The sequence below is a fragment of the Triticum aestivum genome, chromosome 5A (assembly GCF_018294505.1).
Source record: "Triticum aestivum cultivar Chinese Spring chromosome 5A, IWGSC CS RefSeq v2.1, whole genome shotgun sequence".
NCBI lineage: Eukaryota > Viridiplantae > Streptophyta > Magnoliopsida > Poales > Poaceae > Triticum > Triticum aestivum.
The window spans coordinates 658345199-658371600 of NC_057806.1; the positions used below are offsets into that span (position 1 = coordinate 658345199).

A 26402-nucleotide genomic window follows, 5' to 3' on the forward strand; every position below is an offset into this window, starting at 1 on the left:
CATGTTGTTGTGAGCAAGATATTGATGATCGCTGATGGTTATGGAGATGTTGAAGTTGTGGTATTTCGAAGTTCACGGAGATCATCCTTGGGGGAGTAAGTAAGAAATGGCAAAGCTGTAAGCCATCATCAAGTTGTGCACTTGTAAGACGCGTGCAAGATCTTGTGTGTTTGAGTTTATGCGACAGTTGTGTTACCGATGGACATGGAGTGTCACTCGGTAAGGCCAACTCCACCGCGCGACCCTATTCTGTCCGCCCCAGTCCGTTTGGGATAAAAGGGGCAAACGAGACGGCCCAACGCGCGGGCGCAAAATGGACTTTTGTCCGCTTTGTGTCCGCTTTCAACTCATCCCCGGCCCAAAGTTGCGCCGGTTTTGGGGTGAAACAGACAGCGCGCGGACGGGCGGGACGCGCGCGCTTGTCCTCCCCTGGCTCGCCTGTCGGTGGGAGAAACCAAACCCCTCCCCCCATGCCCATTTGGCGCCATTTCCCCCAAACCCTCCCACGTCCCTCCCGCCGTCCCCTCTCTCCCCCGTCCATGGCCGACGCCCCGCCGAGTTCCGGCGGCCTGGCCGTCGACCCGACCGCAAAGGTGAAGAAGAAGGCGCCAAGGAAGCCGCGGTCGGAGTGCACGCCGGAGGAGATCGCCAAGTTGGACACGGAATCGGCTAAGAGGAGGGAACGGAGAGCGGCCGTCAAGATCAATGCCGCCGCGGCCAAGTTCGCCGCCCAGCGCGAGGAGCTGGAGGCCACTGCCGACGAGAAGGAGGACCTCGTCAACAAAGCGCACGCCATCCTCATGCTTGGCATGGGCCGTCTGGCGGGGTTCCATGCAGCGGCCGTCGGCCCGGCGAGCACAGGCTCGTCGGTCGCCCGGCCTACGCACTGCCAGTCGCCGACGTCACGCGCCGCGCCCATGTCGCCCGGCTTTCCTCCGCCCAGGCACGACGGCCAGACCCGCTTCTCGGCGTCGCCGGACGTGGGCTTGTTCGCGCCGTCGACACCACGCCCCGCGGCCGTCATCGACCTCAACGTCACGCCTGGGTCCAGCAGCGGCGGGCGGCCATCCGTCGAGATGCAAAGAAAGCAGGCGCGTGCACCGTTCACGGGCACCATGCCGGCCCCCGCGTGTTGTTTGACGGAATGCCAACCTCAACGCCGACGGTGGACGACCTCTTCTACAACCAGTACATGGAGGACGTGATCTTCCAGGGTGGGCATGGCCGTGCCTATGACCCCGAGGAGACCCAAAGTCAGGATGGCCGCGCCCAGTACGTGCCCGATGAGGAGGCCGACGACCGTGCTGACTACGACCATGGTGATTCGTGGCATGAAGACGACGACATCTATGTCGAAGGTGAAGATGAAGATGAAGCCAATGATGTTGATATTAGTGGCGCTCCATTGTTCATAGACGAGCTCACCCAAAGAGCGGAAGCACAAAAGAAGCGGAAGAGCATTCGCACCGGTTCATATACACAAGATGAGGACAAGTTGATTTGTCAATGTTGGATGGAGATTAGCCAAGATCCAAGGACCGGCACGCAACAAAATGGCAATGTTTTTTGGACGAGAGTCCACAAAACATTCCATGAAAGGAAGATGTTTGAGCCCTACCAAATTACAAGCAACCGTGGCATTGGTTCGATTTAAAAAAGATGGTTGTTCATCCAACAAGAGTGCAACAAGTATTGTGCCGCATTTGAGAGCGTTGAAGCACGGCCCGTGAGTGGTCTCGGCGTTGGGGACATGGTATGCTCTTCTCTTTCTAGCCCTTTCCTTGCTACGGCCATGATACTTCGGCCGTGTATATGTTTGCATGTTCACTTGTTCTTGATCATGTGGTGTAGGCATTTCAATCTTTGGAGGCATTCAAGGCCCGGCACAATGACAAGCCATTCACTCTTACGCATTGTTGGACACTCATCAACAATTGCCCTAAGTTCAAGGATCAATACCGTGAACTTCAAAGGAAGAGAGGCAAGAAAACGGCCAAGTTCACCGGAGGGGGGGATGGCGAGGCGTTGAAGAAGCCGAGGGGCAAGACCAACTCCAAGGTGGACGAGATACGTGACGCCACAACCATGGCCTTGCATGAGACTTTGCATGGCATGATGTCACATAAGGATGTGAGGGACGAGAAGAAGCGGCAAAGCAAGGACGAGCAAATGAAGCAATACCTAGACCTCCAAAGACAGAAGCTTGAGATGGAGGAGGCGGCCAAGAAGAGGAAGATAGACATGGAGGAGGCGGCCCGGCAAAGACAGCTCGACATGGAAGAGGCCGCTCGGCAAAGGCAGCTCGACATCGAGGCCGACAACGTCAAGGCCAGGCAGAGGCAGCTCGACATCGAGGCCACCAATGCCACCACCAAAGCGAAGGAGGTGGCCCTTGCGATCATGAGCGTGGACTTGTCGAAGATGAGCGACAAGACGAGGGCCTGGTTCGAGGCCAAGCAGAAGGAGATGCTCGACGCCGAAGGCCTGAACTAGGTCGTTCGATCGGCGTGGCCGTTCTTTTTGGAGGCTGGCATGGGTGCCGCCCGCCCGCTGGGCCGCTGGCAGTGTGCCGGCGAAAAAACATTCACTTTGGAGGCTGGCTGTATTGCCGGCGAGGACAACTATTCATTTTGGAGGGTGGCTGTGTTGCCGGCCGCTGGCTGTGTTGCCGGCGATGGTTGTGTAGGCCGCTGGCTTTGTTGCCGGCGTGATGAACCGGGGTCGTGAACTAAGGCTTGGCATTTGAAACGTCCTTTTTTTTAAATAGACGCGGACTGGATGGGGCAAAAAGATGCGTCCACGTGGTGGGCGCATGGCCACCGCATTTCAGAACAGGCCCGGACACGATCCTAAATCCTTACCCAAAGAGACAAAAACAGAATAAAACGTATGTCCGTTTAGGGTCGCGCGGTGGAGTTGGTCTAAGCTATGTCACAGCACAGACAACAGATAGAGGACGTGAAGACGTGACGGGTGATGATACGTGTATCGTGTGTCCATGCAACCGGTGAGAACGCAGCAGGAACTAGCATGACGCACACACGTTAACTTGCGGCCCTGCATCATGTCAGGCCATGCATCAGAAAATGTATTTAGTACGCATGCACCATGTCATGTGAAGACATGGTTGGTAGTTTCAGGTCATACACTGAGTCGTTTCTACAAGTTGGCACGGAAAAGAAGCGGCAACGCGATGAAACTGAGGTCGTCCTTGTGGGAGAAGCAAGGTTCAGTAAACAGAAGTAGTGCGACTTTGATTAACAAATCCCGTTGTGTGGTAGCAGGTGCCACTTGGGTGATCGAGTATATATTGCTATGCAGTGTCCCAGTCAATCGAGAAGAAAAGCCTGCCCCGTAATTTGAAATAGTCCTCGATTAGGTACAGAAAACGGATAAAAAAGAGGTAAAATTGATTACAATAGGGGAGAAGAGGAGATAGATGAACTTCATACCATGACTTCCTATCGAAGTGTTCACTATTTTATTAGGTCCAGTAGAACCACTAGTCCATATATACACAAATTCGAGGTAGGACCGTAGGAGTACATATTTGGCTCACCTACTGTACAAAACAATGAACGACATTTTAACCCAACAAACACTGGATTCACGGGGTTCGTTGTAACGTCCCTATGAATATGATACAAAATACTCCTAGACAATAGAAAACCCGCATAAATGTACTACTACTTAACTCAATGGTTTATGTATTTCTCCCACCTTCGTGTGTATGCAGCTGCTTTCTTGAGAACAGCACATGATGCTCCGTTCCCATCGGGTTGTCGCATCATTTCACAATCCAACACAATATATTTGCTCATGCTGCAAGAAAATACTTTTTGCCGCCTAACCAAAAGCTATACGCTCGTCACGGGTTAATGTTTATACACTCTCATGAAGTTAGCATCGGTTGGATCTTCTTGTGCGAGGGAAAATGAAACCCATCTTGTACAGAAAAGAATGTACTATTTCGATGATCGATTATTCTTGTGCAGTGTGTATGAACACCCAAAATTCCAAATATATATTGTGTGTGTGCATCAATGGAGATTGTTGAGTCTTCGCCAGCTTCTCCTCTGACTGGCGAGGCATGGCTTACCACACGATGCCAAGTGTGCTTTCTGCAATCAGGTGATGGAAATCATGCAGCACCTCCTTCTTCACCACCCTTCCTCCAAGATTATCTGGCATGAAATCCTGGCATGGTGTGGAGCTCCTACTACTCGACGATTCCTTCCTGAGTTGGTGGGCATCCACTACTTCCAAAGCGCCAACAAACATGAGGAAATGCCTTGCCTCCCTCCTGCTTCTCACGGCATGGTTCATCTGGAAGCATCGGAATGCCTGCATCTTCGACAATGCCCGACCCTCCACTTCCACCCTGCTACAAACCATCAAAGATGGTGCTTGCTCATGTGCAAAGGCTGGGGCAAAGGGTTTAAGAACTGCTGAGGTGGTACCTTAGCGTTGGGGCTGAGCAACCCCTTCTCTCTTCTTATCGTGTAGCCTCTCGCCACGGCTCTCTATATATATATATATATGCACGTAGCGAGACATTACCTTGTAACCCAACTCTCATTATTTCTCTCCTACCTACTGATGGTATGATACGCAATTTTCATATTCACGAAAGAAAAAAAAGTCTCTTGTCGTTGTCGGTGGCATCAATGGAGATTGTTGAGTCTTCCCCAACTTTTCCTATAACCAACATCTCGCAGATCGTGGTAATTACATTCTTCTGCAACCACCTCATAACAGGCCTTGCAGTGTACATCCGCAACAAGCGAAGTGTATATAGTTATACTAAGTACACAAACCCCTTCATGTCTGAAAATAGGAGCCCGCCTTTGAATGGTTTCGAAAAGAAGCCGGTGTACTTACCGGTTTGTATGATTTCAAGAAAATGATGTACAAGACAACATTAGTTGCATGTAGAGAGATATGCCCTTATAGCCGCTCTGGTCCATGCATGTAGATGTCCTGCAACTTACTAAGCAAATTTACAAATGGATAGTACATGCCTGAACATGGACAACTTACTAAGCAAAACTAGATCATCAACTTCTAAGCAAAACTATAACATTAATGTAGAGACACACATGCTGCAACAAATCAAAATCTCCGAAAAAGGGTTTCCCCCGCTTTGTAGTCCAAAGCAACCGACCGATACATCCAACGATAGGTGCTGGGGCGGAAGCAGCACAGTCATGCCCAAAAGAAACAGAAGAGAAAACACAAAAGAAAGGAATGACAACAGAGTTGGATCAACGAAAACAACGATAATCCGCAACCGCTAGGCCCTCCGAAGAAATCCACCACACTCCTAGCGCATTGGACCCACGCATACCAAGAAACACCTTCAAGAAGGAATGCGACGATGACGACGCTGCTGCCCGGACATGTCCTAGGGTTTCCCCTGGTACGCGAGGGGGAGTGGGTGAGGGGGATACCCGACGCCCTTCAGGAAGGAACGACGGCGCCCACGGGCGTCGCTGCATCGGTGCCGGCCAAGCCAACATGGATTTCTCCCGTCCACCACACATCCACCACCCTGACTGATCCGTCACGTTCCACCAAACTCGCCGCCCATCCAACATGCACCACCACGGTCTTGGAGCCACCACCGCCATCTCTCCATGGGGATCGAAGCGGGACCAACGGGTTCAGAAGAAGCTGTCGGGAACAAGGAGAGGTAGAGTCCGCTGCCACGCGGGAGGGAACCACCTCCACCGCCTTCGGCGGTCACCGACCGGACACAGCAAGAGGAGCACACCAGGCACGAAGGCCCGACCGAGCTTGAAATCGCTCGTGAAGCTCCCGTGGCCGCGCTGCAGTAGGCGTGCCACCGTCTCCGCAACCCCCTGCAGAAGCCCCATCTCCGTCCATCGGAGCCGTCACGGCCGAGGGCCGAGCCAGGCCCGCCCAGACCCAGATGGGGCTCCAAGTGGCCGCGCCACCGCTTCGTCACCACCCGGGGCTGCGCTGCTGCCGGAACTACCGTCACCCGAGTAGACCCGCCGCACGCCTGCGGCGGGAAGAACTATCCGCCGCCGCCGGGAGCCCGAAGCCGGACCCCAGCCGCCGCCCACGCCGCCCGCAGCTCGCGCCGCCTGGCTTCAGATCCGTCGCCCAACGCCGCCGATCCGCACCCATGCGCGCACCACCTGGCAGCCGCCGCGCCACACCGAGGCCCCACAGGGCCGCCGAACCGCCGCCACCATGCGTGCCCGGAGCAGTGCCACCAGGCCCCGCCATAGCCCGGTGCCTCCAGCGGCAGCCGTCCCGCATCGCGGAGGATCCGCGAGAAAGGGGAGGGATGACCCCGCCGCCGCCCACGCCGGCCAGGCTTTGCCCGGCGGCGATTTGGGGCGGCGGTAAGGGGGGAGGGAAGGGTTGGGGGCGGCGGGTAGGGATCCCCCCAATGGCGCTCGCGCCTCGCGGGAGCATCTCGGGGGAGGGGGAGGGGGAGAGGGAGGGGGAGAGGAAGGGGAAGCACCTGGACAGGCACCTGTTCAGTCCGCATCAAAATCAAATTGATTCTCCAGGGGGGCAGTTACCAGAGAGGCACACCAACATAACCAAGGTAATGAAAGCAAGGCTGCTATAACAAGCTGAAACTTGCTGGTAATGAGAACTATTACCTCAATCTTAACAGGAAGCCATACTGTTGGAAATATGCCCTAGAGGCAATAATAAAAGTATTATTATATTTCATTGTTCATGATAATTGTCTTTTATTCATGCTATAACTGTATTATCCGGAAATCGTAATACACGTGTGAATACTTAGACCACACTATGTCCCTGGTAAGCCTCTAGTTGACCAGCTCGTTGTGATCAACAGATAGTCATGGTTTCCTGACTATGGACATTGGATGTCGTTGATAACGGGATCACATCATTAGGAGAATGATGTGATGGACAAGACCCAATCCTAAGCATAGCATAAAAGATCGTGTAGTTCGTTTTGCTAGAGCTTTGCAAGTGTCAAGTATCTCTTCCTTCGACCATGAGATCGTGTAACTCCCGGATACCGTAAGAGTGCCTTGGGTGTATCAAACGTCACAACGTAACTGGGTGACTATAAAGGTGCATTACAGGTATCTCCGAAAGTAGCTGTTGGGTTGACACGGATCGAGACTGGGATTTGTCACTCCGTATGACGGAGAGGTATCTCTGGGCCCACTCGGTAATGCATCATCATATTGAGCTCAATGTGACCAAGGTGTTGGACACGGGATCATGCATTACGGTACGAGTAAAGTGACTTGCCGGTAACGAGACTGAACAAGGTATTGGGATACCGATGATCGAGTCTCGGGCAAGTAACATACCGATTGACAAAGGGAATTGCATACAGGGTTTGATCGAATCCTCGACATAGTGGTTCATCCGATGACAACATCGAGGAGCATGTGGGAGCCATCATGGGTATCTAGATCCCGCTGATGGTTATTGACTGAGAGCGTCTCGGTCATGTCTGCATGTCTCCCGAACCCGTAGGGTCTACACACTTAAGGTTCGGTGACGCTAGGGTTATGAAGATATGGATATGCAGAAACCCGAATGTTGTTCGGAGTCCCGGATGAGATCCCGGACGTCACGAGGAGTTCCGGAATGGTCCAGAGGTAAAGAATTATATATAGGAAGTGCTATTTCGGGCATCGGGACAAGTCTCGGGGTTATCGGTATTGTACCGGGACCACCGGAAGGGTCCCGGGGGTCCACCGGGTGGGGCCACCTGTCCCGGGGGGGCACATGGGCTGTAGGGGGTGTGCCTTGGCCATCATGGGCCAAGGGCACCAGCCCCTATAGGCCCATGCGCCTAGGGTTTCCCCCTAGGAGGAGTCCTAGTGGTGGAAGGCACCCCTAGGTGCCTTGGGGGGGAGGGAAACCTCCCCTAGGCCGCCGCCCCCCCTAGTAGATCTCATCTACTAGGGCCGGCGCCCCCCCTGGCACCCCTATATATAGTGGGGGAGAGGAGGGACTTCATACACCAGCCCCTGGCGCCTCCATCTCCCCCGTTACGTCTCTCCCTCGTAGTCTCGGCGAAGCCCTGCTGCTGTGACGCCCTACATCCACCACCACATCGTCGTGCTGCTGGATCTTCATCAACCTCTCCTTCCCCCTTGCTGGATCAAGAAGGAGGAGACGTCTCCCGTCCCGTACGTGTGTTGAACGCGGAGGTGCCGTCCGTTCGGCGCTGGTCATCGGTGATTTGGATCACGTCGAGTACGACTACGTCATCACCTTGCAAGCTTCCGCACGCGATCTACAAGTGGTATGTAGATGCAAACTCTCTCCCTAGAGTCGTTGCTTAGATGAACTCATAGATGGATCTTGGTGAAACCGTAGGAAAAATTTTAATTTTCTGCAACGTTCCCCAACAGTGGCATCATGAGCTAGGTCTATGCGTAGTTCTCTTTGCACGAGTAGAACACAACTTTGTTGTGGGCGTGGATTTTGTCATCTTACTTGCCTCTACTAGTCTTTTCTTGCTCAACGGTATTGTGGGATGAAGCGGCCCGGACCAACCTTACACGTACACTTACATGAGACCGGTTCCACCGACTGACATGCACAAGTTGCATAAGGTGGCTGGCGGGTGTCTGTCTCTCCCACCTTAGTTGGAGCGGAATCGATGAACAGGGCCCTTATGAAGGGTAAATAGAAGTTGACAAAATCACGTTGTGGTGATTCGTAGGTAAGAAAACGTTCTTGCTAGAACCCAATTGCAGCCACGTAAAAGATGCAACAACAATTAGAGGACGTCTAACTTGTTTTTGCAGCGATTGATCATGTGATGTGATATGGCCAGAAGTTGTGATGAATGATGAATTGTGATGTATGAGATCATGTTCTTTGTAATAGGATTCATGACTTGCATGTCGATGAGTATGACAACCGGCAGGAGCCATAGGAGTTGTCATTATTTTTTGTATGACCTGCGTGTCATTGAATAACGTCATGTAAACTACTTTACTTTATTGCTAAACGTTAGTCATAGAAGTAGAAGTAGTCGTTGGCGTGACAACTTCATGAAGACACGATGATGGAGATCATGATGATGGAGATCATGATGATGGAGATCATGGTGTCAAGCCGGTGACAAGATGATCATGGAGCCCCGAAGATGAAGATCAATGGAGCTATATGATATTGGCCATATCATGTCACAACTATATAATTGCATGTGATGTTTATTATGTATTATGCATCTTGTTTACTTAGGACGACGGTAGTAAATAAGATGATCCCTTATAAAATTTCAAGAAGTGTTCTCCCCTAACTGTGCACCGTTGCTACAGTTCGTCGTTTCTAAGCACCACGTGATGATCGGGTGTGATGGATTCTTACGTTCACATACAACGAGTGTAAGACAGTTTTACACAGCGAAAACACTTAGGGTTAACTTGACGAGCCTAGCATGTGCAGACATGGCCTCGGAACACGGAGACCGAAAGGTCGAACACGAGTCGTATGGAAGATACGATCAACATGAAAATGTTCACCGACGATGACTAGTCCGTCTCACGTGATGATCGGACACGGGCTAGTCGACTCGGATCGTGTAACACTTAGATGACTAAAGGGATGTCTAATCTAAGTGGGAGTTCATAATTTGATTAGAACTTTATTATCATGAACTTAGTCTAAAACCTTTGCAAATATGTCTTGTAGATCAATGGCCAACGCTAATGTCAACATGAACTTCAACGCGTTCCTAGAGAAAACCAAGCTGAAAGATGATGGCAGCAACTATACGGACTGGGTCCGGAACCTGAGGATCATCCTCATAGCTGCCAGGAAACAATATGTCCTAGAAGGACCGCTAGGTGACGCTCCCGTCCCAGAGAACCAAGACATTATGAATGCTTGGCAGTCTCGCGCTGATGATTACTCCCTCGTTCAGTGCGGCATGCTTTACAGCTTAGAACCGGGGCTCCAAAAGCGTTTTGAGCATCACGGAGCATATGAGATGTTCGAAGAGCTGAAACTAGTTTTTCAAGCTCATGCCCGGGTCGAGAGATATGATGTCTCCGACAAGTTCTACAGTTGTAAGATGGAGGAGAACAGTTCTGTCAGTGAGCACATCCTGAAGATGTCTGGGTTGCACAACCGTATGACCCAACTGAACATTAACCTCCCAGATGAGGCGGTCATTGACAGAATCCTCCAGTCGCTCCCACCAAGCTACAAGAGCTTTGTGATGAACTACAACATGCAGGGAATGGAAAAGACCATTCCTGAAGTGTTCTCGATGCTGAAGTCAGCAGAGGCTGAAATCAAGAAAGAACATCAAGTGTTGATGGTCAATAAGACCACTAAGTTCAAGAAGGGCAAGGGTAAGAAGAACTTCAAGAAGGACGGCAAAGATGTTGCCGCGCCTGGTAAGCCAGTTACCGGGAAGAAGTCAAAGAATGGACCCAAGCCTGAGACTGAGTGCTTTTATTGCAAGGGGGAGGGTCACTGGAAGCGGAACTGCCCCAAATACTTAGCGGATAAGAAGGCCGGCAACACCAAAGGTATATTTGATATACATGTGATTGATGTGTACCTTACCAGTAATCGTAGTAACTCCTGGGTATTTGATACCGGTGCCGTTGCTCATATTTGTAACTCACAGCAGGAGCTGCGGAATAAACGGAGACTGGCAAAGGACGAGGTGACGATGCGCGTCGGGAATGATTCCAGAGTCGATGTGATCGCCGTCGGCACGCTGCCTCTACATTTACCTACGGGATTAGTTTTGAACCTTAATAATTGTTATTTAGTGCCAAGTTTGAGCATGAACATTGTATCAGGATCTCGTTTAATACGAGATGGCTACTCATTTAAGTCTGAGAATAATGGTTGTTCGATTTATATGAGAGATATGTTTTATGGTCATGCTCCGATGGTCAATGGTTTATTCTTAATGAATCTTGAGCGTAATATTACACATGTTCATAGTGTAGATGCCAAAAGATTTAAAGTTGATAACGATAGTCCCACATACTTGTGGCACTGCCGCCTTGGTCACATTGGTGTCAAGCGCATGAAGAATCTCCATGCCGATGGACTTTTAGAGTCTCTTGATTATGAATCGTTTGACACGTGCGAACCATGCCTCTTGGGCAAAATGACCAAGACTCCGTTCTCCGGAACAATGGAGCGAGCAACCAACTTGTTGGAAATCATACATACCGATGTGTGCGGTCCAATGAGCGTTGAGGCTCGCGGAGGATATCGTTATGTTCTCACTCTCACAGATGACTTGAGTAGATATGGGTATGTCTACTTAATGAAACACAAGTCTGAGACCTTTGAAAAGTTCAAGGAATTTCAGAATGAGGTGGAGAATCAACGTGACCGAAAGATAAAATTCTTACGATCAGATCATGGAGGAGAATACTTAAGTCACGAATTTGGTACACACTTAAAGAAATGTGGAATCGTTTCACAGCTCACGCCGCCTGGAACACCTCAGCGAAACGGTGTGTCCGAACGTCGTAATCGCACTCTATTGGATATGGTGCGGTCTATGATGTCTCTTACCGATTTACCGCTATCATTTTGGGGATACGCTCTAGAGACAGCTACATTCACTTTAAATAGGGCACCGTCTAAATGCGTTGAGACGACACCGTATGAATTATGGTTTGGAAAGAAACCTAAGCTGTCGTTTCTAAAAGTTTGGGGATGCGAAGCTTATGTCAAGAAACTTCAACCTGAAAAGCTCGAACCCAAGTCGGAAAAATGCGTATTCATAGGATACCCTAAGGAAACTGTAGGGTATACCTTCTACTTAAGATCCGAAGGCAAGATCTTTGTTGCCAAGAACGGATGCTTTCTGGAAAAAGAGTTTCTCTCGAAAGAAGTAAGTGGGAGGAAAGTAGAACTCGATGAAGTACTACCTCTTGAGCGGGATAGTGACGCAGCACAGGAAACCGTTCCTATGATGCCCACACCAACTGAAGAGGAAAACCATGATAATGATCAAGGTACTTCGGATCAAGTTACTGCTGAACTTCGTAGGTCCACAAGGACACGTTCCGCACCAGAGTGGTACGGCAACCCTGTCCTGGAAATCATGTTGTTAGACAACAATGAACCTTCGAACTATGAAGAAGCAATGGCGGGCCCGGATTCCAACAAATGGCTTGAAGCCATGAAATCCGAGATAGAATCCATGTATGAAAACAAAGTATGGACTTTGACAGACTTGCCCAATGATCGGCGAGCGATAGAAAACAAATGGATCTTTAAGAAGAAGACGGACGCGGATGGTAATGTTACCATCTATAAAGCTCGACTTGTCGCTAAGGGTTATCGACAGGTTCAAGGGATTGACTACGACGAGACATTCTCTCCCGTAGCGAAGCTAAAGTCCGTCCGAATCATGTTAGCAATTGCCGCATACTATGATTATGAGATATGGCAGATGGACGTCAAAACAACATTCCTTAACGGGCATCTTAAGGAAGAACTGTATATGATGCAGCCGGAAGGTTTTGTCGATCCTCGGAACGCTAACAAAGTATGCAAGCTCCAGCGATCCATTTATGGACTGGTGCAAGCATCTCGGAGTTGGAACATTCGCTTTGATGAGATGATCAAAGCGTTTGGGTTTATGCAGACTTATGGAGAAGCCTGCGTTTACAAGAAAGTGAGTGGGAGCTCTGTAGCATTTCTCATATTATATGTAGATGACATACTCCTGATGGGAAATAATATAGAATTTCTGGACAGCATTAAGGCCTACTTGAATAAGTGTTTTTCAATGAAGGACCTTGGAGAAGCTGCTTATATATTAGGCATCAAGATCTATAGAGATAGATCGAGACGCCTCATAGGTCTTTCACAAAGCACATACCTTGATAAGATTTTGAAGAGATTCAGAATGGATCAGTCCAAGAAGGGGTTCTTGCCTATGTTACAAGGTATGAGACTGAGCTCAGCTCAGTCACCGACCACGGCAAAAGATAAAGAAGAGATGAGTGTCATCCCCTATGCTTCAGCCATAGGATCTATTATGTATGCCATGCTGTGTACCAGACCCGATGTAAACCTTGCCGTAAGTTTGGTGGCAAGATACCAAAGTAATCCCGGCAAGGAACACTGGACAGCGGTCAAGAATATCCTGAAGTACCTGAAAAGGACAAAGGACATGTTTCTCGTTTATGGAGGAGACGAAGAGCTCGTCGTAAAGGGTTACGTCGACGCTAGCTTCGACTCAGATCTGGATGACTCTAAGTCACAAACCGGATACGTGTATATGTTGAATGGTGGAGCAGTAAGCTGGTGCAGCTGCAAGCAGAGCGTCGTGGCGGGATCTACGTGTGAAGCGGAGTACATGGCAGCCTCGGAGGCAGCACATGAAGCGATTTGGGTGAAGGAGTTCATCACCGACCTAGGAGTCATACCCAATGCGTCGGGGCCGATCAAACTCTTCTGTGACAACACTGGAGCTATTGCCCTCGCAAAGGAGCCCAGGTTTCACAAGAAGACCAGGCACATCAAGCGTCGTTTCAACTCCATCCGTGAAAATGTTCAAGATGGAGACATAGAGATTTGCAAAGTGCACACGGATCTGAATGTCGCAGATCCGCTGACTAAACCTCTCTCGCGTGCAAAACATGATCAACACCAGAACTCTATGGGTGTTCGATTCATCACAATGTAACTAGATTAGTGACTCTAGTGCAAGTGGGAGACTGTTGGAAATATGCCCTAGAGGCAATAATAAAAGTATTATTATATTTCATTGTTCATGATAATTGTCTTTACTCATGCTATAACTGTATTATCCGGAAATCGTAATACACGTGTGAATACTTAGACCACACTATGTCCCTGGTAAGCCTCTAGTTGACCAGCTCGTTGTGATCAACAGATAGTCATGGTTTCCTGACTATGGACATTGGATGTCGTTGATAACGGGATCACATCATTAGGAGAATGATGTGATGGACAAGACCCAATCCTAAGCATAGCATAAAAGATCGTGTAGTTCGTTTTGCTAGAGCTTTGCAAGTGTCAAGTATCTCTTCCTTCGACCATGAGATCGTGTAACTCCCGGATACCGTAAGAGTGCCTTGGGTGTATCAAACGTCACAACGTAACTGGGTGACTATAAAGGTGCATTACAGGTATCTCCGAAAGTAGCTGTTGGGTTGACACGGATCGAGATTGGGATTTGTCACTCCGTATGACGGAGAGGTATCTCTGGGCCCACTCGGTAATGCATCATCATATTGAGCTCAATGTGACCAAGGTGTTGGACACGGGATCATGCATTACGGTACGAGTAAAGTGACTTGCCGGTAACGATACTGAACAAGGTATTGGGATATCGACGATCGAGTCTCGGGCAAGTAACGTACCGATTGACAAAGGGAATTGCATACAGGGTTTGATCGAATCCTCGACATAGTGGTTCATCCGATGACAACATCAAGGAGCATGTGGGAGCCATCATGGGTATCCAGATCCCGCTGATGGTTATTGACTGAGAGCGTCTCGGTCATGTTTGCATGTCTCCCGAACCCGTAGGGTCTACACACTTAAGGTTCGGTGACGCTAGGGTTATGAAGATATGGATATGCAGAAACCCGAATGTTGTTCGGAGTCCCGGATGAGATCCCGGACGTCACGAGGAGTTCCGGAATGGTCCGGAGGTAAAGAATTATATATAGGAAGTGCTATTTCGGGCATCGGGACAAGTCTCGGGGTTATCGGTATTGTACCGGGACCACCGGAAGGGTCCCGGGGGTCCACCGGGTGGGGCCACCTGTCCCGGGGGGCCACATGGGCTGTAGGGGGTGCGCCTTGGCCATCATGGGACAAGGGCACCAGCCCCTATAGGCCCATGCGCCTAGGGTTTCCCCTAGGAGGAGTCCTAGTGGTGGAAGGCACCCCTAGGTGCCTTGGGGGGGAGGGAAACCTCCCCTAGGCCGCCGCCCCCCCTAGTAGATCTCATCTACTAGGGCCGGCGCCCCCCTGGCACCCCTATATATAGTGGGGGAGAGGAGGGACTTCATACACCAGCCCCTGGCGCCTCCATCTCCCCCCGTTACGTCTCTCCCTCGTAGTCTCGGCGAAGCCCTGCTGCTGTGACGCCCTGCATCCACCACCACGCCGTCGTGCTGCTGGATCTTCATCAACCTCTCCTTCCCCCTTGCTGGATCAAGAAGGAGGAGACGTCTCCCGTCCCGTACGTGTGTTGAACGCGGAGGTGCCGTCCGTTCGGCGCTGGTCATCGGTGATTTGGATCACGTCGAGTACGACTACATCATCACCTTGCAAGCTTCCGCACGCGATCTACAAGTGGTATGTAGATGCAAACTCTCTCCCTAGACTCGTTGCTTAGATGAACTCATAGATGGATCTTGGTGAAACCGTAGGAAAAATTTTAATTTTCTGCAACGTTCCCCAACACATACACTACTGGTAGTCTCAGAATAATGGGGCTCAAGCCTCAAGCTACCAACGATGCTACTAAAACGATGAGGCCTTCCACTATGTACTCGGTGCCACATTTCTTAAAAGCCAGCCACGTATACGCAGATGGCAGTTGAACTTTTTATGGCACCGGTCACACAATGTGAAAGATTTCGCATCCACTCCAGCACGGGCCTGCATGCATATAAATTAGTAATATATCTGCCCAACTTATCCAAGGACCAGTGTTATGGGGTGTTGCTGAAGGAAATATGCCCTAGAGGCAATAATAAAGTTATTATTTATTTCCTTATTTTATGATAAATGTTTATTATTCGTGCTAGAATTGTATTAACCGGAAACATAATACATGTGTGAATACATAGACAAACAGAGTGTCACTAGTATGCGTCTACTAGACTAGCTCGTTAATCAAAGATGGTTATGTTTCCTAACCATAGACAAAGAGTTGTTATTTGATTAACGGGATCACATCATTAGGAGAATGATGTGATTGACATGACCCATTCCATTAGCTTAGCACCCGATCGTTTAGTATGTTGCTATTGCTTTCTTCATGACTTATACATGTTCCTATGACTATGAGATTATGCAACTCCCGTTTGCCGGAGGAACACTTTGTGTGCTACCAAACGTCACAACGTAACTGGGTGATTATAAAGGAGCTCTACAAGTGTCTCCAAAGGTACATGTTGGGTTGGCGTATTTCGAGATTAGGATTTGTCACTCCGATTGTCAGAGAGGTATCTCTGGGCCCTCTCGGTAATGCACATCACATAAGCCTGGCAAGCATTGCAACTAATGAGTTAGTTGCGGGATGATGTATTACGAAACGAGTAAAGAGACTTGCCGGTAACGAGACTGAACTAGGTATTAAGATACCGACGATCGAATCTCGGGCAAGTAACATACCGATGACAAAGGGAACAACGTATGTTGTTATGCGGTCTGACCGATAAAGATCTTCGTAGAATATGTGGGAGCCAATATGAGCATCCAGGTTCCGCTATTGGTTATTGACCGGGGACATGTCTCGGTCATGTCTACATTGTTCTCGAACCCGTAGGGTCCGCACGCTTAAGGTTTCGATGACAGTTATATTATGAGTTTATGAGTTTTGATGTACCGAAGGAGTTTGGAGTCCCGGATGTGATCACGGACATGACGAGGAGTCTCGAAATGGTCGAGATATAAAGATTGATATATTGGAAGCCTATATTTGGATATCGGAAGTGTTCCGGGTGATATCGGGATTTTACCGGAGTACCGGGAGGTTACCGGAACCCCCCGGGAGGTATATGGGCCTTAGTGGGCTTTAGTGGAAGAGAGGAGAGGTGGCCAGGGCTGGGCCGCACGCCCCTCCCCCCTAGTCCGAATAGGACAAGGAGAGGGGGGCGGCGCCCCCCCTTCCTTCTCTCTCTCCTCTTTGCCCCTCCCGAATCCTATTCCAACTAGGAAAGGGGGGAATCCTACTCCCGGTGGGAGTAGGATTCCTCCTGGCGCGCCCTCCTCCTGGCCGGCCGCACCTCCCCCTGCTCCTTTATATACGAGGGCAGGGGGCACCCCTAGACACACAAGTTGATCCACGTGATCATATTCTTAGCCGTGTGCGGTGCCCCCTTCCACCATAATCCTCGATAATATTGTAGCGATGCTTAGGCGAAGCCCTGCAGCGGTAGTACATCAAGATCGTCACCATGCCGTCATGCTGACGGAACTCTTCCCCGACACTTTGCTGGATCGGAGTCCGGGGATCGTCATCGAGCTGAACATGTGCTAAAACTCGGCGGTGCCGTAGTTTCGGTGCTTGATCGGTCGGGCCGTGAAGACGTACGACTACATCAACCGCGTTGTGCTAACGCTTCCGTTGTCGGTCTACAAGGGTACGTAGATCACACTCTCCCCTCTCGTTGCTATGCATCACCATGATCTTGCATGTGCGTAGGAAATTTTTTGAAATTACTACGTTCCCTAACAGTGTTATCCGAGCCTAGGTTTTATGTGTTGATGTTATATGCACAAGTAGAACACAAGTGAGTTGTGGGCGATATAAGTCATACTGCTTCCCAGCATGTCATACTTTGGTTCGGCGGTATTGTTGGACGAAGCAGCCCGGACCGACATTACGCGTACGCTTACGCGAGACCGGTTCTCCCGACGTGCTTTGCACAAAGGTGGCTAGCGGGTGACAGTTTCTCCAACTTTAGTTGAACCGAGTGTGGCTACACCCGGTCCTTGCGAAGGTTAAAACATCACCAACTTGACAAACTATCGTTGTGGTTTTGATGCATAGGTAAAATTGGTTCTTGCTTAAGCCCGTAGCAGCCACGTAAAACTTGCAACAACAAAGTAGAGGACGTCTAACTTGTTTTTGCTGGGCATGTTGTGATGTGATATGGTCAAGACATGATGCTAAATTTTATTGTATGAGATGATCATGTTTTGTAACCAAGTTATCGGCAACTGGCAGGAGCCATATGGTTGTCACTTCATTGTATGCAATGCAATTGCGCTGTAATGCTTTACTTTATCACTAAGCGGTAGCGATAGTCGTGGAAGCATAAGATTGGCGAGACGACAACGATGCTACGATGGTGATCAAGGTGTCGCGCATCTCCTCCTTGATCAGGTGGTGCGATTCGTTGAGGATGTCGAGGCCATGGAGCTTGTCGAGCGGCGGACGCGCCCGGTTCAGCAGCCGACCCGTCTCGTCGTGGCAGATCATCACCAGCTCGTACAGGGTCATCTGCAGGCACGCATACAGATTATTACTTACTCCAGTTCGTAATCGCACCCGCTGGATCGAGCGAGTCGATCCACCCAGCTGGCGGCGGGGGAGGGACGTTCACCGCAGCCGCCGCGGGTGCGTCGAGCCGTCAACCGAGCCGAAACAAATATATTGATCGATCATCCCCAAATCGTTGGACCTTGGATGTACGAGGGGTGCAGAGCAGGTGGCCCGAGAGCTCGAAACGTACCTCTGCGATGAACACCTCCCGGTTGCCGAAGCGGTAGAGCTCGCCAGCTTTCTCCTCCTGGCCGCCGGTGACGACGACGCGGTCCTTGTCCTCCTGGCCGCCGGTGACGACGACGCGGTCCTTGTCCTCCTCGACGCCGGTGACGACGACGCGGTCCTTGTCCTCCTCGCCGCCGGTGAAGACTACCCGGTCCTCCACGTCGCCGCCGGTGAGGACCACGGCTTCGGCGTCCATGTCGTCGCTGCCGGCGGGGACGACGAAGATCACACCGCCCGCGTCCTGGCGGGCCCTGGCGTCCAGCCTCCGCGACCGCATGGAGAGGAGAGGGCTGGGTTTTGCTCCTGCGCTGCGTCTGGAATGCTCCATCTGTCTGGTCTGCGTTGTTTTGAATTTGGAATCGAAAATCCTCCCCGATCCCATTTCATTTGGTCAAGACAGACTTGACCAAGACCGCACGACCCGCTGAGGCAATATGCCTCCCCACCCAAGGAGAGAGCTGGCCCGCCACCTTGTCCTTGAGGGGCTGGTAGTTAATTCTCTTCAACGTCACACAAAGGCAACCCAAGGTATTTCATCATAGAGGAAGGCTTGGCCGGGAAGGATTGGAGGATGTCGAGGAGATCAACATTTTTTTAAACCAATTTAAATTCAGACTTTTTCTGTGATTAGCACACACCATCTAAATCCCTATGCTCAAATTTGAGCACTTTTTTAGTTGGTTTTCCATTTCTTGAGGCATTAAATGACTTTCCGACAACAACAAACGGGAGGACGACCCTCTTCGGTAAGAAATGTTGGGTAAACGAGCTTCGAAAGGGATGAAAATTTTCATTCTATCTTCATCGGACACATGTAGGGTTTGGTAAAAATTTGTGATCGTTATAGCAAAAACTTGATGCACAACGTGTAAAACAAGACTTATATGCGGACCTAATTTACGTGTGGCGGGCGTTTACTAGTGTCCGCCATAGCTAATTTGTAGATATTTTATTTTTTTGTGCGGATTACAAATATTTATCCGTGGCAAGCAAGTGATCGGCCGCCACTGTTGCCTTCTAAACCAGTGGCGGGCGAATAATCATAACCGCCACTGCTAGCATTCATCACGCAGGCTCAATGGGAAGAGTTTATGTGTGGCGGGTGTGAATATATGCCCACCACTGTTGTGTTGATTCCATGGCGGACACGACTTGCTACCCGCCACTGCTTCCTCTCTAAAATAGTCGTGGCGGGTACCTGGTTTAGCCCGCTACTTATTTGAGGCCGCCTAGAAGCCTTTTCCAAGTAGTGGTCATGACGACATTGTTGTCATGAAGCTCTCCAACCTCAGCCTGAAGGTCCAGATCTACGAAAGGAAGTCCTCCACGTTATGCCGCTACCTATGCCAGAAGTCCATTTGTGAAGGGCTATATGCCTGGCCCAGGCCATATGAAATTCCGAATTTAAGTATTAGTTGTCTGAAGTCTAAATTATGTATTTTGTTGTGAAAATTGTCCATATTTTGATCAGGGAACAACATTCCGATGTTGTGCATGATGTGATGCCTCTCTTGTCTTAAAACTCGTCTCAATAACCAATAATGTAGGCACTCTTGATGTATTAATTGTGTGCATGTTTCGTGTTTATGTGATGTGTGTTAGATGTGCCTTGCTTCGGTAGTGTGGTGCATAGTGGTGGTAAGTTCACCGGTTTTGATAGGGGTGAACAACAACATATATGGTCTGTATCTGTTTACCCTTAAACCACACATATAAGCGTCCAAATAACACACATAAAACTCCTCAACGGTGCGATATGGGCAACCAAACTAGTTGTAGAACATGGCCCAGAGTTTGTATCCATTCAACCAGACCCAGCTGAGCGACATAAGAAAATGGCACAAAAACGATCCAGACAATCCAAATAAGCTCTAAGAGTATCGTACAACCGGACTTGGCAAATATGACATTCTATACATCTACGGACGCGACCGGCCATGCCCACGGACACTGACCAGGCACTTCTAAATCGACGCTTCCACACCTGTGTATCTCATATTCGGAACCCTAATCCATACAAATTCATGCAACTTACTACGTAGACCACCAAATGATCAAAATTGACAAGAAAACAGACATATAAACTAGTACCAAACAGGCATAATTCACATAAACATCATCAAAAGATCACCAAACGGGCATAAGTCACACAGTTCAATGATCCGGCACATTGTAACTACATAGTCCCTACGTCCCTTGATCCGGCACATAGTCCCTACATAGTCCGGAGCCGTCGGGCCTTCTTCGTCTCCGCCTCAGTAAGTGAACGATGGCACACCCACTCGAGGAGATGGTCCTCATCGTTGGGCACTGGCATCACGCGGCGGCGGCGGCGGGCGAACTGCGCAGCTGCGTCAGACCGTCCTCAACTCCCTTGCCCTCTGCTTCTCGTGGCGAGTGGCACGTGCCTCCGACTCTAGAGTCTGCATCCGCGGCATCGGCGGAGCGGGCACTAGAACCCACCGCTACCCGCACGGAGTAGCGGTTGGAGCTAGATGAGGCCGTCGGGTGGGAGGAGCAGATAAGACAGGACTCGCAGATCCGTGCGCGGGGCTGGAAGGGCTGGCGCCGGCGTCGGCGCTGCGGCGACCCGGAGTCGCCGCCCATATTGACCCGCGAGCGCTGAAGCACGATACGGAGCGCCAGCTCCTCCTCGTCTCCAGAGTTGCCGTCGGAGTGGCTGCTGATGTTGGACATGCTTGCCGGCACTAGGGATCGAACGGATTGGGGAAATGGAAGCGTCAAGGAGTGTAGTGGAGTGAGCTAGGGTTTCTTCCAGACGAAGGATTTTGCAGGGTCGAGGTGGGCCAGTAGTGGGCCGGGCATAGGTGACGGACGCGCCGCCTCATATCCACCCTACATTTCGGATGGATATGAGGGTGCCGGCCAGGCCGGCGTTTGAGGCCCATTTGAAAGCTCCGGCTAGGTCGGTTTTTTGTGACCGGTTAGCGACCGGACGATCTGCTTAGGCGTTTGAGATAAATATAAGGCGTCCGACTGTAGATGCTCTAACCACCCAGGCAATGCAGACAATCCAAAAAAGATGCCTTGATTTGGTTTGAAGAACATAGGGCACCGTTTGATCAAGGCGGTGGGGCGATCGACGTGTGATCGTCCATATCTGTCCCCGGCTGATCCCAACGGGCCAAAGGCCGGCTGGCGAGGAGATGCTTTATCTTGGTTCTTGGTTGGAACAGACGGAAGCAAAGGAGGAGGAGCTGACTAGGTGAGGACAAGAGAAATGAAGTTAGTGGGACCCAGCCCAACCCTTCCTTGGCTCCGGTTTGCTTTTCTTGGCGGGGAAGACAAGCTCTCCACCCCCTCTGTGATACTCTCTCCGATTTTTTTGAGCATCAGTACAGACACAAGCGCTCATATACACGCGCATACACTCACCCCTATGAACGCACACACGCACACCCTACCCCTATGAGCATCTTCGAGAGACTGAGCTGGCATATCATTTTGAGATTTACGAAGTCACCGTAGGCGCCTCGTCGTCGACGGAAACGTCTCCTCCCACTGAAAGCGCATCGCCAGAAATCCTGAAATAAATTCAGGAATAATGCGAGCACCAGGATTTGAACCCTGATGAGTTGGGGATACCACTGTCCACCTAACCAACTCAACCACAGGTTGATAGCTCAACATCGGATGCCAAGGTCTGGCACGCAGCCACGCACCAAACCAAACCACGGCCTCGCGCGGCCCACGTGCCTACGTCATCGCGCGTGGCCTAACAGAGAAGAAGCTTTTGCTTTTGATGATCGAGAACAGAACACAGGCAGCTTGACCGCGTGGCCATGAATGGGATCGGGAGATTTTGAAAATGGGTCTGACTATATCTCGTCTAGATATGAGATAATATCCCACATCTAAGTATGACATCATCCTGTTTGTTTGTTTGTCTCGATTTTTTTAGAACAGTTCGATTTTTGTTGTCTGTGTGTTTCTCGTCAGCTCGCCCCTGTTCACGGGCCTCGGCCTCGATTCAGCTTGTGCTTCTTTGCTGACTTGTTTTTTTCTAACATGTGAGCGTCCGCAAAAAAGTCAATATTTGTAGGCCTAATATAATGCGCTTCTGCTGCAGGTGTGTAGGCTGCCGATGTGGATGAGTCTGACACATCGCGGAGAAAAGAAACCCGTTAATGTAAAACCTCTGTCTGCCTGTCACTCTCACCTTTATGCTTTGTTCCTTTTCTATTAACACATGAGAAATCAACTTGCATGCATCAATCAAGTGTTTGTTTGGCAAAGTTGAAGATGGAAAATATGACACACACGAAAATATTTGTGGACGAGGTGAATATGATTTTTGAAAATACACGATGAACATTGTATAAACACATGATGAAAAAATTATAAATGTGCGATGAATTTTTTTAAACCCGGTGAACATTTTAAGATTCACATGGTGTAGACAAAAAATCAAAAAAAGAGGAAACACGTACACACAGAAATATTTATGTATGATTATTTTTTAAGATACTTCATGCACATTTTACAAACACATCATGAACATTTTATAAAAAATGATGCTTTTTTTTAAATGTGGTGAACATTATAAAAGACACAAGGTGGAGAAAAGAATCAAAAAAGAAAGAAAAAACACATGCACGCAAAAAATATTTATGGATGAGGTGATTTTTTTTAAATACACGATGAAAAATTTGTAAATACATGATGCTTTTTTTAAACGCGACGAACATTTTAAAAGCCAGGCGATCGACAAAAAATAAAAAAAATGGAAAAACTAAAATTATCAAATTGCATGTCGAGGGTGGACATGCAACTTGGTCGGTTGAGTTTTGGGTCAAGTGTGAAAATGCACATGTGTCAGGGCAAGTTGTGTGTCTCCGGTGGACATGCAACTAGGTCGGTTGAGTTTTGGGTCAAGGGTTGACATGCAACTGGGTCGGTTGAGTTTCGGGTCAAGGGTGGACATGAAATTGGGACAATTATGAACGAGCCTAATTGCGACTCGAATGTGGACTAGCAACTGGAAAAACTATGAGCCCAATTACGAATCAAGAGTCGACTTCCAACTCGGATTAAATAAACTACGAGCCTAGTTGCGAGTCCAAGGTGGACCTACAACTCAGATTAAAAATAAAACACATGCCGAGCTGCGAGTCAAGGTGGGCTTGCAACTGGATAATATAACTGCGAGCCTAGTTATGAATTGAGGGTGGACTTGCAACTGGGACAACTACACAAAATTACAATAGGAGTTGCAAGTCAAGGGTGGACTAGCAACTAAGAAAACTACAGAAAACTATGATATGAGTTGCGAGTCAAGGGTGGAGTTGCGATTGTGACAACAAAACTAGGGGCCCAGTTGTAAGTCGAGGATGGAATTGTCAAGGGTGAACTTGCAACCAGGATGAAACAAATTATGGTCCTAGTTGCGAGTCAAGGGTGGACTTGCAACTGGGATAACTACATAAAACTGTGATGCCATTTGTGAGTCAAGGGTGGACATGCAACTAGGATAATAACAAACTATGAGCCCAGCTACAAGTTAAGCGCGGACTTCTAACTGGGATGAAAAAGAGAACACATGCCTAGTTACAAGTAGAGGGTAGACTTGCAAATATGACAACTATGAGCCCACTTGCGAGTCGAGAGTGGACTTGCAACCATATTGCTTGCAACTAGGACAACTATGAAACAATGAGCCCAGTTGCGAGTGAAGGTTCGCCTTACAAATGGGTTGAAACCAACCATGGGCCGAGTTGCAAGTTAAAAGTAGACTTGCAACTGTGATGAAAAACAAAAACACGGGCTCAAGTTGCAAGTCGGTCATGGGCTTGCAACTCAGAAAACTATGATCTCAACTATGAGTCGAGGATGTAGTTGCAACTAGAACAACCACAAAACTTAAGGCCTAGTTACGAGTCAAGGATCGACTTGCTACTGGGATGAAAAAATGTAGGCCCAGTTGGAGCATTCAAAACAACGCAGACCAGACAGATGGAGCATTCCAGACGCAGCGCAGGAGCAAAACCCAGCCCTCTCCTCTCCATGCGGTCGCGGAGGCTGGACGCCGGGGCCCGCCAGGACGCGGGCGGTGTGATCTTCGTCGTCCCCGCCGGCAGCGACGACATGGACGCCGAAGCCGTGGTCCTCACCGGCGGCGACGTGGAGGACCGGGTAGTCTTCACCGGCGGCGAGGAGGACAAGGACCGCGTCGTCGTCACCGGCGTCGAGGAGGACAAGGACCGCGTCGTCGTCACCGGCGGCCAGGAGGACAAGGACCGCGTCGTCGTCACCGGCGGCCAGGAGGAGAAAGCTGGCGAGCTCTACCGCTTCGGCAACCGGGAGGTGTTCATCGCAGAGGTACGTTTCGAGCTCTCGGGCCACCTGCTCTGCACCCCTCGTACATCCAAGGTCCAACGATTTGGGGATGATCGATCAATATATTTGTTTCGGCTCGGTTGACGGCTCGACGCACCCGCGGCGGCTGCGGTGAACGTCCCTCCCCCGCCGCCAGCTGGGTGGATCGACTCGCTCGATCCAGCGGGTGCGATTACGAACTGGAGTAAGTAATAATCTGTATGCGTGCCTGCAGATGACCCTGTACGAGCTGGTGATGATCTGCCACGACGAGACGGGTCGGCTGCTGAACCGGGCGCGTCCGCCGCTCGACAAGCTCCATGGCCTCGACATCCTCAACGAATCGCACCACCTGATCAAGGAGGAGATGCGCAAGCTGGAGACGCAGGACGTCCCCGTCCCCGTCCCCGGAGGAGGCCGCCGCGTCGCCCACCTCATGGTCGGGCTGCACCTCCGCGTCGTCGCCTGGGCCGGCAACATCGACGGTGTCAAGCCCCACCACTACCTGCCGGGCTTCCTCACGACCGGACAGCGCTACCGCCTCCCTAGCAAGAAGAAGCGCACTGGCACGCTCATGGAGCTGCTACTCTACTCCATGATGATGGCGTCGAACGCTATCAATCCATTCCTCCCTGAGCAGGTCTTCGATTTCACCGACTACCCGTAAGAGCACAAGCAGATGTTGGTTTTATTCCAGAGTTCAGACTACTAGCTAGCAGTATTCCATCGTCCTTAGTAGTAGCATCTTTTGTTTGCTTGAGCTCCATTATTCCGAGACTACCAGTAGTATGTACTCCCTGTTAAGATTGAGGTGATAGATACTTCTCATGATGAGCAACATTCGGCTTGTTACAGCTCTGCTTTCATTACCTTGCTTGTGTTGGTGCGCCTCTGATAATTGCCCTTTGGAGGATCAATTTGACTTTGATGCATTGCAGCAAGTGTGTCTCTCCATATTAATCATCTATTGTTGCTTTATAAGTTGCCAGATTCTCTGTGTGCCTGCATCATCATGTTTTCCTGGTCAGAGTCAGACATGTTCTAGCCATTTGTAAATGTGTTAGTATCAGGTGACTTCTAAAGATGGCACACTGTACTTGTCTGCATTTGGGAACTCTGTTCATCGTGCTATTCCAGCAAAACAAAAATCGACATTAACTCCAATCTTTATACAATTGGTTTTACTTATGTGTCAGTGAAGTCATAATTTTAGAGACCATATTTGAACTGATATGGTAATGGTGAAATTAGGACATTATGCATTTGAGCTTATTTCCATGTGTACGCCCATATTATGATTATGTTCTCATTCGGTAGGCAAGAATCCAGATACATGAAAAATGGGGACATAAAGAATGCACCAGCAGTCTAGGCCACAGAAAAAACAGGTCTAAAAGTCACCAAAATTTGTGAAATGGATTTTTGGCATAAAGATAGGTCACATGCATCTACCATGCTACAGAATTTTGGATCCAAACTTTATAAACAAAAAAAAAGACACAGAAGGTTTTGAACAGTACTCAGGCCTTCCACTATGTAGGCCATAATCGGTGCCAAATTTGCTTTTTGACATTTAGCACCGATGCCCTACATTGTCCAGCCCGGT

The 26402-nt window shown here is 49.7% G+C and overlaps 2 protein-coding genes across 2 annotated transcripts; one reads left to right on the plus strand and one right to left on the minus strand.

Moving 5' to 3' along the window:
• Window positions 1-15501: 15501 nt before the first annotated feature.
• LOC123101735 (uncharacterized) lies at window positions 15502-18788 on the minus strand. Its single transcript, XM_044523052.1, has 3 exons — window positions 18423-18788; window positions 18035-18190; window positions 15502-15618 (listed from the first exon to the last, which is right to left on the minus strand). Exons 1-3 carry the CDS (start codon window positions 18786-18788, stop codon window positions 15502-15504), a joined length of 639 nt encoding a protein of 212 aa, XP_044378987.1.
• Window positions 18789-24543: 5755 nt separating this feature from the next.
• Window positions 24544-25612, plus strand: LOC123108254 (uncharacterized). The gene is made up of 2 exons (XM_044530078.1): window positions 24544-24799; window positions 25032-25612. Exons 1-2 carry the CDS (start codon window positions 24566-24568, stop codon window positions 25461-25463), a joined length of 666 nt encoding a protein of 221 aa, XP_044386013.1. The 5' UTR covers window positions 24544-24565; the 3' UTR covers window positions 25464-25612.
• Window positions 25613-26402: the final 790 nt, after the last annotated feature.